This window comes from Felis catus, chromosome A2, assembly GCF_018350175.1.
Source record: "Felis catus isolate Fca126 chromosome A2, F.catus_Fca126_mat1.0, whole genome shotgun sequence".
Lineage (NCBI taxonomy): Eukaryota > Metazoa > Chordata > Mammalia > Carnivora > Felidae > Felis > Felis catus.
In genome coordinates, this window is record NC_058369.1 from 9230822 (window position 1) to 9245703 (window position 14882).

Genomic DNA, 14882 nt, shown 5'->3' on the forward strand with positions numbered 1-14882 from the left:
CCGATGCCCGTCGGGGTGCCTACTTCAAGCACACGTGGGTGCGTCCCAACATACAGTAAGAAGAGGGGCAGCCCATGGGTTGTCATGCCTGTGTGGAGGCCCGACTGCCGCGGCTCAGAAGGGAGCGCCGAGAGTGAGTGTTGGGCAGGTGGTCACGGGCGTCAGCAACAGGGAAGCATGCCCACTGGGTGAGGGGGCTCCGCAGGGCCTGGTTGGCAGACGGGAGGAGGAGGCTGGGGGGCTGAGAGATAGATAAATATAGCTGATGGCATTTCTGATGATAGGTTTTTCTTGGCACCAAGGGCACCGTGGAAAACAGCACGACAAACGCCGGCCCCACAGGCCGCCGTCGCCATTTTAAGCATGTTTGAGCCGAGGGGTGGCTGGCGTTAGAAGAGGGTCCCAGCAGGCGGAGGGGCTGCGGCAGGGAGGTCTGGCTGGACTCTGCCTCGCCCCCCCCCCCCGCCGGGTGCCTGTGTTTTTGCCTCTGTCCGGATGGCTATCTCATAACTGATTTTCTGGTCCTCTGGGGAGTACAAAAATATTTTGGGGTTGCTAACTGAAGGGGTACCCATTTGTTCAGGCTCCCGACAACTTCTTGTTCCCCGTCGATGCAGGGAGGGGGGGGCACACCCCTGCTCTCCATCCCCTTCTTTAATTCCATTTTTTCCACCGAAGGCCCCGTGCGGCTAAGGCATCGCGCCGAGTCCTGTCTGTGTGTTAACCACCCAAATTCTCACACCGATTCCGAGTTTGAATCTGTGCTCCTGGCTGCGTGTGTGTGTGTGTGTGTGTGTGTGTGTGTGTGTGTGTGCTCAGGTGACACACAGCGGGGGATCGGTGCAGTGGGGGATCAGTGAATCAGACCCGGGGGCCTGGGAGTCTTCCTGGAAGATAACCTGTTTGAACCCCATCTTGAAAGGACAGTGAGGAATTAGCTCGTTTTCGTCAGCTGGCTGAGCCTTTTCAGCCGCCCGAAGCTGATCCCCTTTCTCACAATGGTGGAGTGATATAGGCAGGGCAGGTATTATTATCCCCACTGTACAGAGAAGGGAACCCAAGTACAGAGATGTCACGGCACTGAGGTCACACGATGAGTTTCCAGCAGAAGGACCCCAGGATCCAGGTCATGGAGCACCTCAGCTGCCACCTGTGGGCCTTGCTGCTCCTTGAACTTCACGGGGATTGCTGGCCTTGGCAGAGTCTCAGAGGAGAAAGCTGTGCGGGTCCCCATGGTCTCCGTTGCTCTCTAGGAGCTGAGCCGGTGAGGCTGGAGCCCAGCCTGTGGCTCAGCTCAAGGGCTCCCCCAGCTGCTGAGCACGTGGGGTGGAGACAGTGATCGGGCACCTGGCCTGTCCTTGACACTGGCCTCCCCACCAGCTGGCCCCCTGCCTCTGACCCAAGAGGCAGCATGATACGGGTTGGGCCCACTGGATGCCTCCACCCTGCTGTGGCCAGCCCGGCTTCTTGGCACCTCTCCCTGGAGTGTGGGGAAGGGCAGGTAGAGTGGGCAGGAAGTCCAGGCCTGGGGCCAGGCCGCTCGGCTGGATCTTGGGATCCCTGATCCTTGCTGTGTCACGCCCTTTTCCTGGGAGTCTGCTTGGAACTGAAGTTTGAAATGAGAAAAATGAATACAGTTGTCCCAATTGACCAGATGATGGCTGGAAGTTTTGCAGTAATCTGCCCTACATTGTCTTTTATGCTGCTTCACATAAACTCTCACACTTACCCCTTTCTTAAAGTTTGAAAACTTTGGATCTGCGTGCGTAAAAACTCTCCCAGCACGTGGAGGGGGTGGGTTATAGGAGAGGCTAGCCCATGCTAGAGATTTTCCTGTTTCCGTGGCTGGTAAGATAGGGACACAACCTCTTAACCACTGATAACAGCTCCTGTAGAGCAGAGTTTTCCAACCACAGCTCTCTCGGCCCTGGGGCCAGATCATTCTGTGTTGTGGAGACCGTCCTGTGCATTGCGGGGTGGTTAACAACATCTCTGGCCTCGACCTGCTAGATGTCAGTTGCGACGCTCCACCCCGGGTGTGACAACTGAGATACCTCAGGACATTTCCATGGGGAGAGAATTGCCCCAGCTGAGAGCCTCTGGCTTAGAAGAAACAGAGGGATTCAGGCAGAACACTGCCCGCCTTCACCTCTTGCCTCTCCCCTCAGTCGCATGGCAACAGAACCTCTGAGCCCTGGCTGTTCCCCTATATGTCCTATGCCATTTTCCCTTTCTGGGCAGCAGGACCCTGGGCTGAAGCCATCTGGGGGCTCCTCTCCCTCCTGGGAATCATGAGCCCATCTGAGAGTCTCCTACCGAATATCCCTCCTCATCTCTCGCATCATGGTCTCTCCATGTGCTGAGGCCACTGATCTGGGGACCAGAAGAGGGGGTCTGCTCTCCAGCTGACCCAGGCCTATGTGGCGAGCCAGCGGCTCCGTCAGGCCCATCCCAGACCCCAGAGAGCAGCAGACATTTGTTCCTGCAGCGTGGGCTGCAGAGACCAGAAGTGTCGCCTGAGCCTCAGCACTACTCTTTTTAAATGATGTATTTGATTTTTTTTTATTACAGTAGTAAAACACGCTCCTCCTAAAAAATTCAAACAATAGAGAAATGAGAGAGATAGACAAGCTCCCCAAATAACCCTCCTGAGCCAGAGAGAAACTCACTTCTCAGGTCTGTGTAAGTTCTACTCATTTCTTTTCATTAATTCCTGTATCAAATAACTTTTAAATATGGAGATATCTATTTTACGAGCAGATGGTATGTTTGGGCTAATTGAACCGGGTCCAGGGAGTGCCACTGTGGTCTTAACTTTTCCCATTCCCTGCCCGTTCCAGCAATGTGTCCCCCATCACCCCAGGTGCAGAGCCAGTATCTGTCCTCTTTGACCCCTCCCCCGCCAGGTGACAGTTTCTGCTTGTCCTTCCGGGAGCATGATGACCAGCAGGATGTACGTTGGTATCTGAGCAGCCAGGATCCTGCTGTGGGCATTTCTGCTGGCAGTATAACACCGATGGTGGAAGTCAGGGCCTGCCCCCCCGCCAAAGGCTCAGCCACCATGGGGGTTGGGGTGTGGCAGGGGCACTGAGGGAAGGAGGGGCGGATGAGAAGTGGCCTGCTTGGCTGTGCCCCGCTTGGCCCCGGCCTCTCCTCTCTGGAGCCAGCTTCCCAGCTCCTTCCTAGAGGGCCAGAGTGATCCTCTGTGTGGGGTAGACTCTTCAAGTAGCCTGGCATCCTAGAGGCTTTTCTGGACCCTCCAGTCTCCTTCCAGGGTTGGTGGTGGCTGCTGCCTTTTTCCTTTCTTAAAGGAAAGGGGGTGAAATGTCCCTCGGCCTTCCAGGATTTATCCCATCATAATTCTTTGTGTTGGGCTTAAAGATATGGCAGAGAGGAGAGTGTCCTCTCCAGGCCAGGGGCAGGGACAAGACTGGAAGGAGTCTGGAGAGAGCTTTGCGGCTGGGTCAGCCCGTCTAGGGGAAGCTGCAGATGACAGCCGGGAGTAGGGTGACACCTGGTGACTCTTCTGGACTGGGCAGAGTGTGCAGAGAGATCAGGAGATCCCCAGAGGTGGCCTGCAGGAGGCTGACTGAGTGCAGCCTTTGAGGAGTGTGTCCTTATTATATCCCCATTAGCGCATAATTATTATATAATGGGTGTTATTGCATAATGGCAGTTATATAACACGTGGCCCAGAATACGGGGTGTGTGTGTGTGTGTGTGTGTGTGTGTGTGTGTGTGTAATAAGTGTATATTCTCTGGCTATAAATAGCTGCCAGCCCTGCACTGAATCTGTGGTCACACCAGAGGCACCTTATAAATACCCAGCAGTGGGCTATAAATTTCTGAGTGGTGACGTAGGCAGACATGATACCTAGTTAGGAGGTGGTGGGAGGGACTTTCAGCCCCACCCGGCCACATGACATCATTGTTTCCATAGTAATAAGAACGCTCCCTGGGGGACCAAGCAAAGAGAGGCCTTTAAAGGGAGGAGGCAAATGGATAGGAAGCTGGGTGGGGGTGCTTTGCCTGGGGCTGACCAGGGTGGGATCCCCTGGGCAGAGGGCTGCCCGAGTAAGACAGGCCATCTCCCCGCAGGTATAGGAAACGCCGGGGCAGGAAACTCCATTTTCTTTCGTCTCTTCTTCAGAGAGTTTCAGGGCGCCTCCTTGTGTGGCTGGTTGTGCTGACTCTGCCGCCTGTTAGCGAGAGAGCGCCGGGGGAGCCACATGGTCTCTCCATCCTTCCCTCTCCCAGGTGACCTCTTCGTGGCTCTGGGGCCACTCGCCGAAGGGGAGTTGAACAGGGGCAAGCCAGGGCTCTGCACCCCAGTCATATCCTCCACGGGGCGGGACTGCTTCCCCTACCAGAGGTTTTAGGCCAATTTTGGCCTTAGTAATATAAGAAATATGTGAACAATTTGGAGCGCATCTCAGCGAGCCTTGTGGAAGTCATGGCACTGGGAGATGGCGCCCGGGAAGAAAGAGGAGACACGGAAAGTGTTTGGCCCCAGAAGAAGCTAGGGGGTGGGATGCAATCTATTTATGTGTCTGAGACGTCGTAGTTTCGTACTGGGTGGCGAAGAGCTACTCTTTGAGTTCCTGAGGGTAGAGGAAGAGATCCGTTTGCTGGCAGGTGGTGGGATTGAGGTTAGCTGGGAGGAAGGAAGGATGAGTGACCAACTTGTCACAGTATGACCGGTAGTTTTCTGATTTCAGCACTAAAGGTCCCTTGTCCCAGGAAATCCTTTTGTCCCTTGCAAACCAGGACGGCTGGTCATCCTAGAACAATGGTTTTCAGCCAGGGGTGAGTTTGCCCTCCAGGGATCCTTTGGCAATGTCCGTGGACACTTTTGGTTGTCACAGCCAGGGGAGGATGATGCTCACAGGCATCTAGTGAGTCGAGGCCAGGGCGCAGGGTAGTCGATAGTCCCTCAACAAGGAATCGTCTGGCTCCAAATGTCACTAGTGGTGAGATGGAGAAGCCCTGTGTTGCGGGGGGGTGTGGTAAGCAGAGCTTCTGGGTCTCCTCAAGACCTCCCTTGCCTAGCAGAGAGCCCCTTACTTACCCCGCCTCCTCCCTGCATTTCTTGCAGCTCTATTTTTTTGTGCTTTGATTGGTTATGTGCAGGGTTCTGGGGCCCGGAGACGTTTTTCTAGGGAATCCTGGGGCTTCTGAGAGGGTCCTTCCCCCTCTCAAAGCTCAGAGGCTTTTGCAGCTAAGACCGTGCTGAGCATGAGGCCTGCTAGGCAGCATGGCACTGGTGTGGACCTTTTGCTTGTTACTAAAAAATAATAAAAATGGAAAAGCCATTAAATAGCCATCCCTGGTTGCCTACCAAAGAGTTCCCGAGAGGCAAAACCTGCCTGCTTCCCTCGCCTTTCAGGCAAGCTCTCCCCGTGTAGACCTGAGCAGGCCACCGTGGCTGCCGGCCCTAGGGGTCCCCTGAGTGTACCAGTCCCAGGGCAAGAGCTTGTTTCCCCAAAAGCCCACTCCCAGACCCAGCAACGAGGGCAGGACTCTGCCACTCAAATGGAACACTTTGCAAATGGGACAGATGAGGAAGCTCTGAATCCTATTCTGGTATGTGGGGTTCACAGAAATCTGGCTTACCCGATGTCATTGGTGGCAGATTGAACATTTTGCCTTCACGCGTGAAATGTAATCACGAGAGTATGTAGCACTTTCTCTCTCACCTGCGTTTCGTGCCTGTTTCGTTCACTGCCCGGCGGTGGCCTGCCTGGCGCCCTCTGGCCCTGATCACATGCATAGTGTGGCCAATTAGGTCATTGTTTCTGCCGGGAGGGGGGGCCCACAGACGATGGCCAATATGGTGGTTCCGTGGTCTCGTCTGCACCGGGTAGCTGGCCAGAGCAGGAGGATCAGCTGGGCTGCAGGCTGCCCCTTATGTGTGTTGAGCTCAACTTTTGAGTTTGGACTTGGGATCGAGATAGCTAATGAGCACGGGCTGGGGAGGCAGGGCCCACAAGTCTGTAAGCAAGGCCCTGCCTGCTGCGCCACGGGGAACTCTGTGGGGAGCAGCGCTGGCTCCAAGCACAAAGGCCGCTGCTCCACGGAGGAGTAATCTTCAGGGTATTGCCAGCCCGAGAATATGGCCAAATGAGAGGCCCCTGCCCCGAGGATGGGCCAGATTTCTCTCACTTATTTATGGTATTGTGGTTTATGAAGCGGGCCCGGCACACGGATCTCTGGGCACAGTTTCAAATACAAACATTTCTTTTAAATTAAACAACACATGCAGTCTCTCTGTCTCTCTGTCTCTGTCTCTGTCTCTGTCTCTCTCTCTCTCTCTCTCTCTCTCTCACACACACACACACACACACACGCACACACACGCACACACGCACGCACACACACACCCGGTCTGTTCAAGCCGTGCTGCTGCCCAGGAGTATTCGGCCACGTGGGTCAGTAACTGAGGATGATGATTCTGAAGCCACCATTTAATATTAGATTTTGTAACTCAGAGATTCATTAATATAATTACTCAGATGCCAGCCTGGCTTGGCAAGGTCTCTTGAATTGTGTTCCTCTCCGACAAAGCGCTCTGGCTGCAGGGATGCCCCTGGTGTGCCAGAGCCCCACTCACTGGTTTGCGGACTGTGGGCAGAGGCATGTGTTGGCCTCCTTGGCACACCCTCTCTGGGAGAGGCTGGGCGATCCCATGGTGGCAAGTCCTGCCTTGATGTGTCTCATTAGGAGACAGGCACCTCTGGAGAGTCTGCCGGCAGAAGTGAACAGTCAGCTGGGCGAGGCCCCATTTGAATGCAAGTTTGACCCGGGCTCGGCGGGTGGCCGGGTAATTTTGCTCCCCTGGGACACTTTGCGCTCATTTGGTAGGTTTTTCTCGCTAGGCTAGAATCTTGGAACTAGGACTGTGTTGTATCTGCCTTTGCATCGGTCTCTTGCCCAGTGTGTAGCTTTGTACAACCCCCAAACCCATTTTGAATATTGAATTACCTTCAGACGGGAAGTAGCCGACTGCCTATCCTTGGGATGACACAAAGGCACCGAATGGCATACACATCAGAGAAGGGGCTGATGAACGAAAGGACTGAAGGCAGGGGAGAGTGGCCGGTGTGCTAAGCAGCCATCACGAGGGGAGAATTCTGACAGATGAGGAGTGGTAGAAGCTTCTGGAAGGGCAGCGGCAGGCAAGTGAGAAGCTGTGGGTTAGTGGGTTGAAAGGGGTTCGGTTTCTCAAAAAAATGTAAATTTTGTTTTGCTTTATGGCCACTGACATATCAAGAAGATAGGGAGAGAGCAGCTGTCTTCCTGGTCCCCTCCTTCCCCTGGCCCTTTGTTAGAGGGGCCCCTCGGGGTGGGCCACTGGCCCTGGTTCGGCCGGCCCGCGCTCTCTGGCCTTCCCTCTGTCTCTCTGGCTGGCCCTGCGGGACCAGCAGGGGCGACCCCCCCCCCCCTCCTGGCCTGGCGGCAAGCACGTGGTCCCCTGAGCCCGTGGCCTCTGCAGAGGCAGCCTGCGGGGCTGCCGAGCTCACCCGTGACAGGATCTCCTCCCGTGTCAGATCCTCTCCCCCCCCTGCTAACCTCGTAGATGCCCTGCAGCGTAGGCTGGGAGGCTGCGGGCCCGGAGCATCCGCTCCCGCTGGCGTGGAGCTCAGGCATCCGAAGTGTTTGCCTTTTGCTCTCCCCCTCGCCCCCCCCTCCTCTTGCTTCAGAAGCCCTGGGCTCCAGGCCCCTGTGTGGAGGCAGACTCGCGGCTGCTGTTCCAGCCCTGTCTTCGGGAAGACCCCTCTGGCCTTGGCCTCCCCGGCCGAAGATGACCGCCGTCCCCCGGCTGGTACCTGTGCTCCCGGCTCTGGTGGCTGGATTTGGTTCTTAACAATAAATTATTAAAGGAATGTGAACAGTCTCTCGCACAGTGGCACACGCACAGTCACCTTTCTGGGCCGGTCCCAGCGTCCCTTCCGCCGCTGCTGCCCCTTTGCTGGCCTCAGACCTCAGAGTGGGTCCCATTCGTTTTCGGGGTAATTCCCAGCTCTTCCCTCTCCGCCCGAAGACTCTCCAGCCAGCTGCTTCCTCCTTTCCCTGAGCCTCTTTCCTCAGGCCCCACGCGCCTGCCCGATACATTCTAGGAGGCCCCTTTCCCCTCCAGAGTCCCCCTTGTCTAGTTGGAGGAGTGGCCCCCTGCCCGGTCTCGGGGGTGGGGCAGGTGGGAGTACGGCGTGCTGCGGTGTGGCAGCGGTTTGGGGGTGTCACACTCCTCCTTGCTCTGTGTCGTTTGGCCTAGTGTCCACGTGAGCATGAAAGTTTCATGTGAACACCGATGGACCCGCAGTGCTGTGGTTTCCCTTTGCCTCCTTATGTTCTTCTACGATGTGGGGGGCGGTCACCTACATACAGTCTCTCATCCATCCGCTGCTTTAAAACATTTTCCCGATTCTAAGACTCGTGCACATTCATCATAAAAACACCACATAAGCACAAAGTCTAGAGGGGTCAACGATCATCAACATTCTGGGGCGCCTGGGTGGCTCGGTCGGTCAAGCGTCCGCCTTCGGCTCAGGTCATGATCTCGCGGGTCGTGGGTCCGAGCCCCGCGTCGGGCTCTGTGCTGACGGCTCAGAGCCTGGAGCCTGCTTCCGATTTTGTGTCTCCCTCCCTCTCTGCCCCTCCCCAACCAGCACTCTGTCTGTCTCTGTCTCTCAAAAAAGAAAATAATTTTAATTTTTTTCATCGTTTTTATCAACATTCTGCCACTTAAATAGCCACTAGTAAGCTTTTGTTGTTATTTTTTGTACCTATTTGTGCACGTTTTATTTTTAAAAAAATTCTCGAGTTTATGCTACTAACACTTTTGGGTGCTACTTTTAAAATTTTAACACCTCTGTGTATTCAGCCGTATCACAATTTTTCAAAAACTAATTTTTGGTGGTTTAGCGTCTTTTCTTAGCTGCATTTCCCCTCATTTTCAACATTTCTAATGAGTTCTATCCTCTTTTCATTTTTGGAAATGAGAAATTACCTTTTATTATTAATGTAAGAGGTGCTTGGGTTTTTAAAAATTATTTATTTTGAGACAGAGAGAGAGAGAGAGAGAAAGAGAGAGCAGGTGTGTGCAGGGGAGGGGCAGAGAAAGGGAGAGACAGAATTCTAAGCAGGCTCTGCGCTGTCAGTGCAGAGCCCGATGTGGGGCTCGAACTCATGAACTGTGACATCATGACCTGAGCCAAGATCAAGAGTTGGATGCTGGGGCGCCTGGGTGGCTCAGTCAGTTAAGCGTCCGACTTCGGCTCAGGTCATGATCTCACGGTTCATGAGTTTGGGCCCTGCATCAGGCTCTGTGCTCGGAGCCTGGAGCCGGCTTCCGATTTTGTGTCTCCCTCTCTCTCTCTGCCCCTCCCCTGCTCATGCTCTGCCTGCCCCCCCCCCTCAAAAATAAATAAAAACAGGGGCGCCTGGGTGGCTCAGTCGGTTGAATGTCTGACTTCAGCTCAGGTCACGATGTCGCGGTCCGTGGGTTCGAGCCCCGCGTCGGGCTCTGGGCTGACGGCTCAGAGCCTGGAGCCTGCTTCCGATTCTGTGTCTCCCTCTCTCTCTGCCCCTCCCCCGTTCATGCTCTGTCTCTCTCTGTCTCAAAAATAAATAAATGTTAAAAAAAATTAAAAAAAATAATAAAAACATATATTTTTTTAAAAAAAGAACCAGATGCTTAACCGACTGAGCCACCCAGGTGCCCTATTATTGGTGCTTGTTAAAAAAAAAAAATACAGGGGCCCCTGGTTGGCTCAGTCAGAAGAGCATGTGACTTTTGATGTTGGGGTCGTGGGTTCAAGCCCCGCGTGGGGTGTACAGATAACTTAAAAAAAATACAAACATGCTTTTTAAACTGCTGCGTGAGACTTGAGCGGGCCAGAGTTGATGTAATCCCTCATCGGTGGAAGCCTTTACGGGGTACATCCTGCTGGGGTGGACATCCTGGTGCGGCAAACTTTGCAGCTCTGTGTATGAACTTCAGACAAGACTTCCTAGCAGTTGAATTACCAGGCAAGGGGTACAGACTCTTCTCCATGTGGATTGTTACATTGCTGTCTGGCAGTTTGGTTCCCACAGACGACACATGAGGACTTTGTTCATGCCACCCAGAGCCCCAGAAAGACACCACCATCATTTACACACATTACACGCCCATCCTGTATATGTTACATGAGGGTGTCTTTTTTTTTTTAATTGATACAATCCACCCCATAGTGTGGGGCTCGAACTCACAACCCCAAGATCAAGAGTCGTGTCCTCTACAGTGTCCGGGTGCCCCCAGGATGCGCTTTGTATGAGCCCACCCTCCCGTCCCTGTCATAGACGTCTGTCTGTTGCGTCAGCTCACGTGTCCCCAGGAGACATGGCGCTGTCATCCGCTGTAAGAGCTAATCTTGGACATCACCCCTGGACACCTCTGGGCTAGCACTGCTGGCAGGGGAGAGGTCCTCAGGGCCCTGGCATGACAGTGTCCGTTCCCTCGGGCCGGGAGCTGGCAGGGGAGCCCCGGGACCGCCTGGCAGTGAGCAGGTGCTGGACACAGCATCTGAAAGGCAGCAGCCCCCCCAGTGCCACGGGCGGAGGCGCGGGCCCACGGTGGCCACTGGCAAGCGCCTCGAGAGCTCCCGAGGAAGCAGCCGCTGCTGACCCCCGAGGCCAGCCCGGCCGTCTGCCGCCAGCACCCTGGGCCTGCCTGGGGAGGTGCATTCCTCCTGTGCCTGGAGGGGAGGCTAAGGGAGGGCGAATCCCTCACTCTGGGCCGTGGACGCTGTCTTCACTAACACACACACACATACACACACACACACACACACACACACACACACACACACACGGACGTGCATCCTATGCCCCAGAGATGGCATCCCCCAGGGCCACACAGCCCCCGTGCCCTACCCCGGAGCCAGGACCGTCTCCTCCCCCAGGTGTCTGGGCACGCGTGCGTGAGCTGCTCTCCTCAGGCTCTGTCCCCACCGGCACCTGCCCCGTGCCCCTGCCTCTGCGTGTGCACGCGCGGGTGTCCGTTCGCCTTGAACCCGGGCCTTGTGTCACTCTCTCCCTCTCTGGCCCGTTGAGGCTGCAGGGTCTCAGACCCCCGGCGACTCTCGTCCCCCACCCTTCTGCTCGGTGCGCCGTCTCGCCCGGAACTGGACCGTCCCCAGGCACGGCAAGGTCGGAGCCTCCTCGTGACCCCTGCGGCCCAGCGGGAGGTCTGTGAGGTGCAGCGGCGGAGGGAGCCGCGGACAGGGGGGCCTTTCTTCCCTCCTCGCCGCAGCAGCTGTGGTGTGGCATCCCTGCCTCCAGGGCCCGTGGCCACGCCACCGTGGGTGGCACGCGTGTTTATGAAACTTAGTCCGTTCTTTTCCTCCGCGAGGGTTCGGCAAGTGTTACCCTGTGAGTGCCTGTGCGGTGCTTGTGTGTCTGAGTGTCAGAAGGTGGGCGTCTGTGCGTGAGTGTGGGTTGGAGGGTGTGCGTAAACGTCAGCGCGAATCACACCCTGGGGACGTAAGAGGCAACTTGGAGGGTCACCCGGCTCGCCCTGTGCTTGCTCCCATGAGGACGCAGAAGCCCAAGGAGAGTGCGGTTACCTGCCCCTCCCACCCCCGCCACCCAGTGAGTGGCACCCAGGTTCACCCAGGGGCACGGCCGGAGGACTCCAGGCCCTGAGCCCCTTTGGCCCGGAGCGAGCGTCCACGGAGGGAGCGTGTGCACTTGCCACAAAGTGTCAGGCCCTGCGAGCGTCCACGGAGGGAGCGTGTGCACTTGCCACAAAGTGTCAGGCCCTGCGAGCGTCCACGGAGGGAGCGTGTGCACTTGCCACAAAGTGTCAGGCCCTGCCCTGCCTGCTCGGCGCCTGAGCAGCTCCTTCTGGGGCTCTTTGTGAACCTGCCTCGCTATTAATCTACCTGTTAGTAAAAGAGATTACAATTGCCATAATTACAGGGCGCTATGGCTCCACCGTCAGGAGCAGGGCTGAGTGAGAGGCGAGGGGTGGGGGGAGTCCAGCCCCACAGGAAGCTGCTATTAAAAGCCCCATGTTTTGATATGGCACAGGGACAACAGCCCTTCCCGGGGCTGGGGGGAGGGGGGCTGGGCGGGGGAGGGGGGCTCGGGGGGAGGGGGTGGGCTGGGTTCCCACTGTGGGCTCTGGTGTGACACAGGAGGTCAACGGGGCTAAGGACGGGGAGGGCGGGACGAGGGCCCCCGGCCACTCTGACGTCACGGGCCCCATGCTGAAGGAATAAGCCTTTGCAGGCCGAGAATGGAGGAGACATGGTGGCACTTGTCAGGATGGGACAGTGGCTCTTTCTGAAGGGGCTCCGCAGCCACCAGCCCCCCACTGGTTTGTGTGGACACGCAGGAGCACCTGGTCTGTGCCAGCCCAGAGTTGTGTGTGACCTGCTCCTAGAAAAGGACCCGGGTGATCATATGACATAGAGGTCCTCAGCGTGTGTGTGTGTGTGTGTGTGTGTGTGTGTGTGTGTGTGTGTGTGAGAAAAAGAGAGAGAAAGAGAGGGAGAGATTCTATCCCCAGGGGACTTCGGGCAATGTCTGGGGACATTTTTGGTTGTCACTACTGGTGACAGTGGGCTGAGGCCAGGGATGCTACCAACTGTCCTACAGTGGACAGTATAGCCCCCCACAGCAGAGAATGATCCTTCCCCAATGTCACAGGTGTCACGGTGGGGAACCCTCAACACAGCAGAGGAAAGGAATGGCAGCGGGCAAGTCAGACTAGAGGAAGGCCCTGAGGACTTCCTGGGGACCTGAGCAAGTCTGTCCCTGGTGGCAGCCCAGGCCAGCAACCCAGTGTCCTGACCCCGTGTCGGGGGACCACAGGCTATGGGCGTTCCTAGCCATCTCCCTCCCTTTTCTGGCAGCAAGAGCTAGACCCAGATTGGGGTTCTCGCCCTTTCTCGCTGCCCCCCGCCCACGTCCTCATTGCCCACTGAGGCATCTGGAAGGGAGGGGCTCAGATATTCTCCCTCAGTTGGAGCCTCCCAGGCCCCTCCGGGTGGGAAGGGCTTGCGCCCTCCTGCTGCCATCCTGCGAGGACACCAGCCACACCCTGGCTTCTCCGGAATGCACATCTGGCCCGGCTTCTGCTCTGAGGCATGGAGCAGAGCAGGGCAGCGGCCTCACCAGTGAACCCAAGTTTGCCCTTCTCTGGATGGGCACGGGAAGCCTTCCTCCACTATTCGCCGTTGTCCACAAAAGAGACACTGCTGCCCCCCTTCCACTTCTGTTTCCACTTTTTGCTCCCAACTTTGCCCCCCCCGCCGACCCTCCCCGCCGCCGCAAGGTGCTCCTTGGGAGAGAGGACAGGGTGGTCGAGTAGGAGGCACACTAGGAAGTGGCCCATGGTGCTGGGCAAGGTGGATGTGGGCACTCCTCGGTCCTCCCTCTTAGGGTGCGTGCACTCCTTGCGAGCGGCCTGTGTGTGGAGTGGCTTCTGGTGCCCTCTCCGCCCTCAGGCAGCCGAGTCTCTGTTATTCCGCAGACAAAGCGCTGAGCTTTTCAGCTGTTGTGAATTCTGTGTTTCACACCGAGTCCTTAATAGTGGAGTCACTTTGCCTGCCCCCCCCCCCCTTTTTCTGCCTTGACAGGTCCAACCTTATAATTTTACCTTCTCCCGTCTCGTGGTTGCTCCTTTCCTTCCCTCTCCCCTTCCTGGGGTTTTTGCGGCTCTCGTCTCTGGGAACCCCCTTTAGGAGGAATCGCTCCTGACAAGAGGGGTGGGGCTTCCTGTCAAACATTGGGAGTTGATGTTTTGTTTGGTAAAGTGTCTGTAAATAGGCTGCGAGGCATTAATTCTACACGGATCCCTGTGCACTAGAGCGTCTTTTTGTGTCTGTGCACGTCTCCGTGCGTGTGAATGTCAGGAGCAGAGAGAAAGAGAGGAGAAGGAGGAGAGAGGAGAGGGATCGCGGCTGAGGGTCCCGGTTCCTTTCCTTCTTGGACAGTGTCTTGGCCTAAATCACAGGCCCCGATCAGGAGAGGGCCCAAGGCCCAAACCCTTCGAGGGCCAAGGAGAATGTCAGGAAAGAAGCCGTTGTGTGCTATGGTGTTTCTGGGCTGGCTGTTCAGAAGGTTGGAATGGGACGGTGGGCCTGTGACTCTGGGTATCTAGGATTCTGAGGCCCTGAGAGATGGGTCATGGAGGGAACTATTCCTCCCGCCCAGCATCAGCTGGTCACCTCAGATTCGCGGGAGCAGTGTTGGTCTTCTACCCATGGACGGGGGCCCGTTTTTCCCTGGACACGAGGCTGTCTCCTAGGCGATACAAAGCCACTCCCTGTGCTTTTAATGTTTCTGAAATTAATTGATTGTTTTCTTTTAAAAAGTAACCTCTACCCCTAGCGTGAGGCTCGAACTCATGACCCCAAGACCAAGAGTCGCATGTTCTACCGACTGAGTCAGTCAGGCACCCCTTGTTTTGTTTTGTTTTAAAGTAAGACTTCTTGGGGCGCCTGGCTGGCTCAGTCGGTTAAGCGTCTGACTTCGGCTCAGGTCATGATCTCACGGTCCGTGAGTTCGAGCCCCGCGTCCGGCTCTGTGCTGACGGCTCAGAGCCTGGAGCCTGCTTCAGATTCTGTGTCTCCCTCTCTCTCTGCCCCTCCCCTGTTCACGCTCCGTCTCTCTCTGTCTCAAAAATAAATAAACGTTAAAAAAAAATAATAATAAAGTAAGACTTCTTAGGGCGCCTGGCTGGCTCAGTCGGTAATGCCCGCAACTCGTGATCTCAGGGCTGAGTTCAAGTCCCACGTTGGGCTCGGAGCCTACTCGAAAATAAAAAAATAAATAGAGTAAGGCTTCTCGTTGCCTCAGATTGGCCCCCTGTTTAAGCGTCAGGTGGCTTACCT

General features: G+C 56.1%; 1 protein-coding gene across 8 annotated transcripts in view; it reads left to right on the forward strand.

The window, feature by feature from the left end:
• NFIX (nuclear factor I X) overlaps positions 1-14882 on the forward strand; it is a 99945-nt gene that overhangs the window by 36540 nt on the left and 48523 nt on the right. Inside the window, exon 3 of one of the 8 annotated variants that reach the window (XM_045046507.1) lies at positions 7701-7883. The exons of the other annotated variants lie outside the window; for them this stretch is intronic. Coding sequence (XP_044902442.1) covers positions 7701-7864 — 164 coding nt within the window. The 3' untranslated portion in view covers positions 7865-7883. Of the gene's footprint in view, positions 1-7700; positions 7884-14882 lie in introns of those variants that run through there. 8 annotated transcript variants of the gene reach the window in all.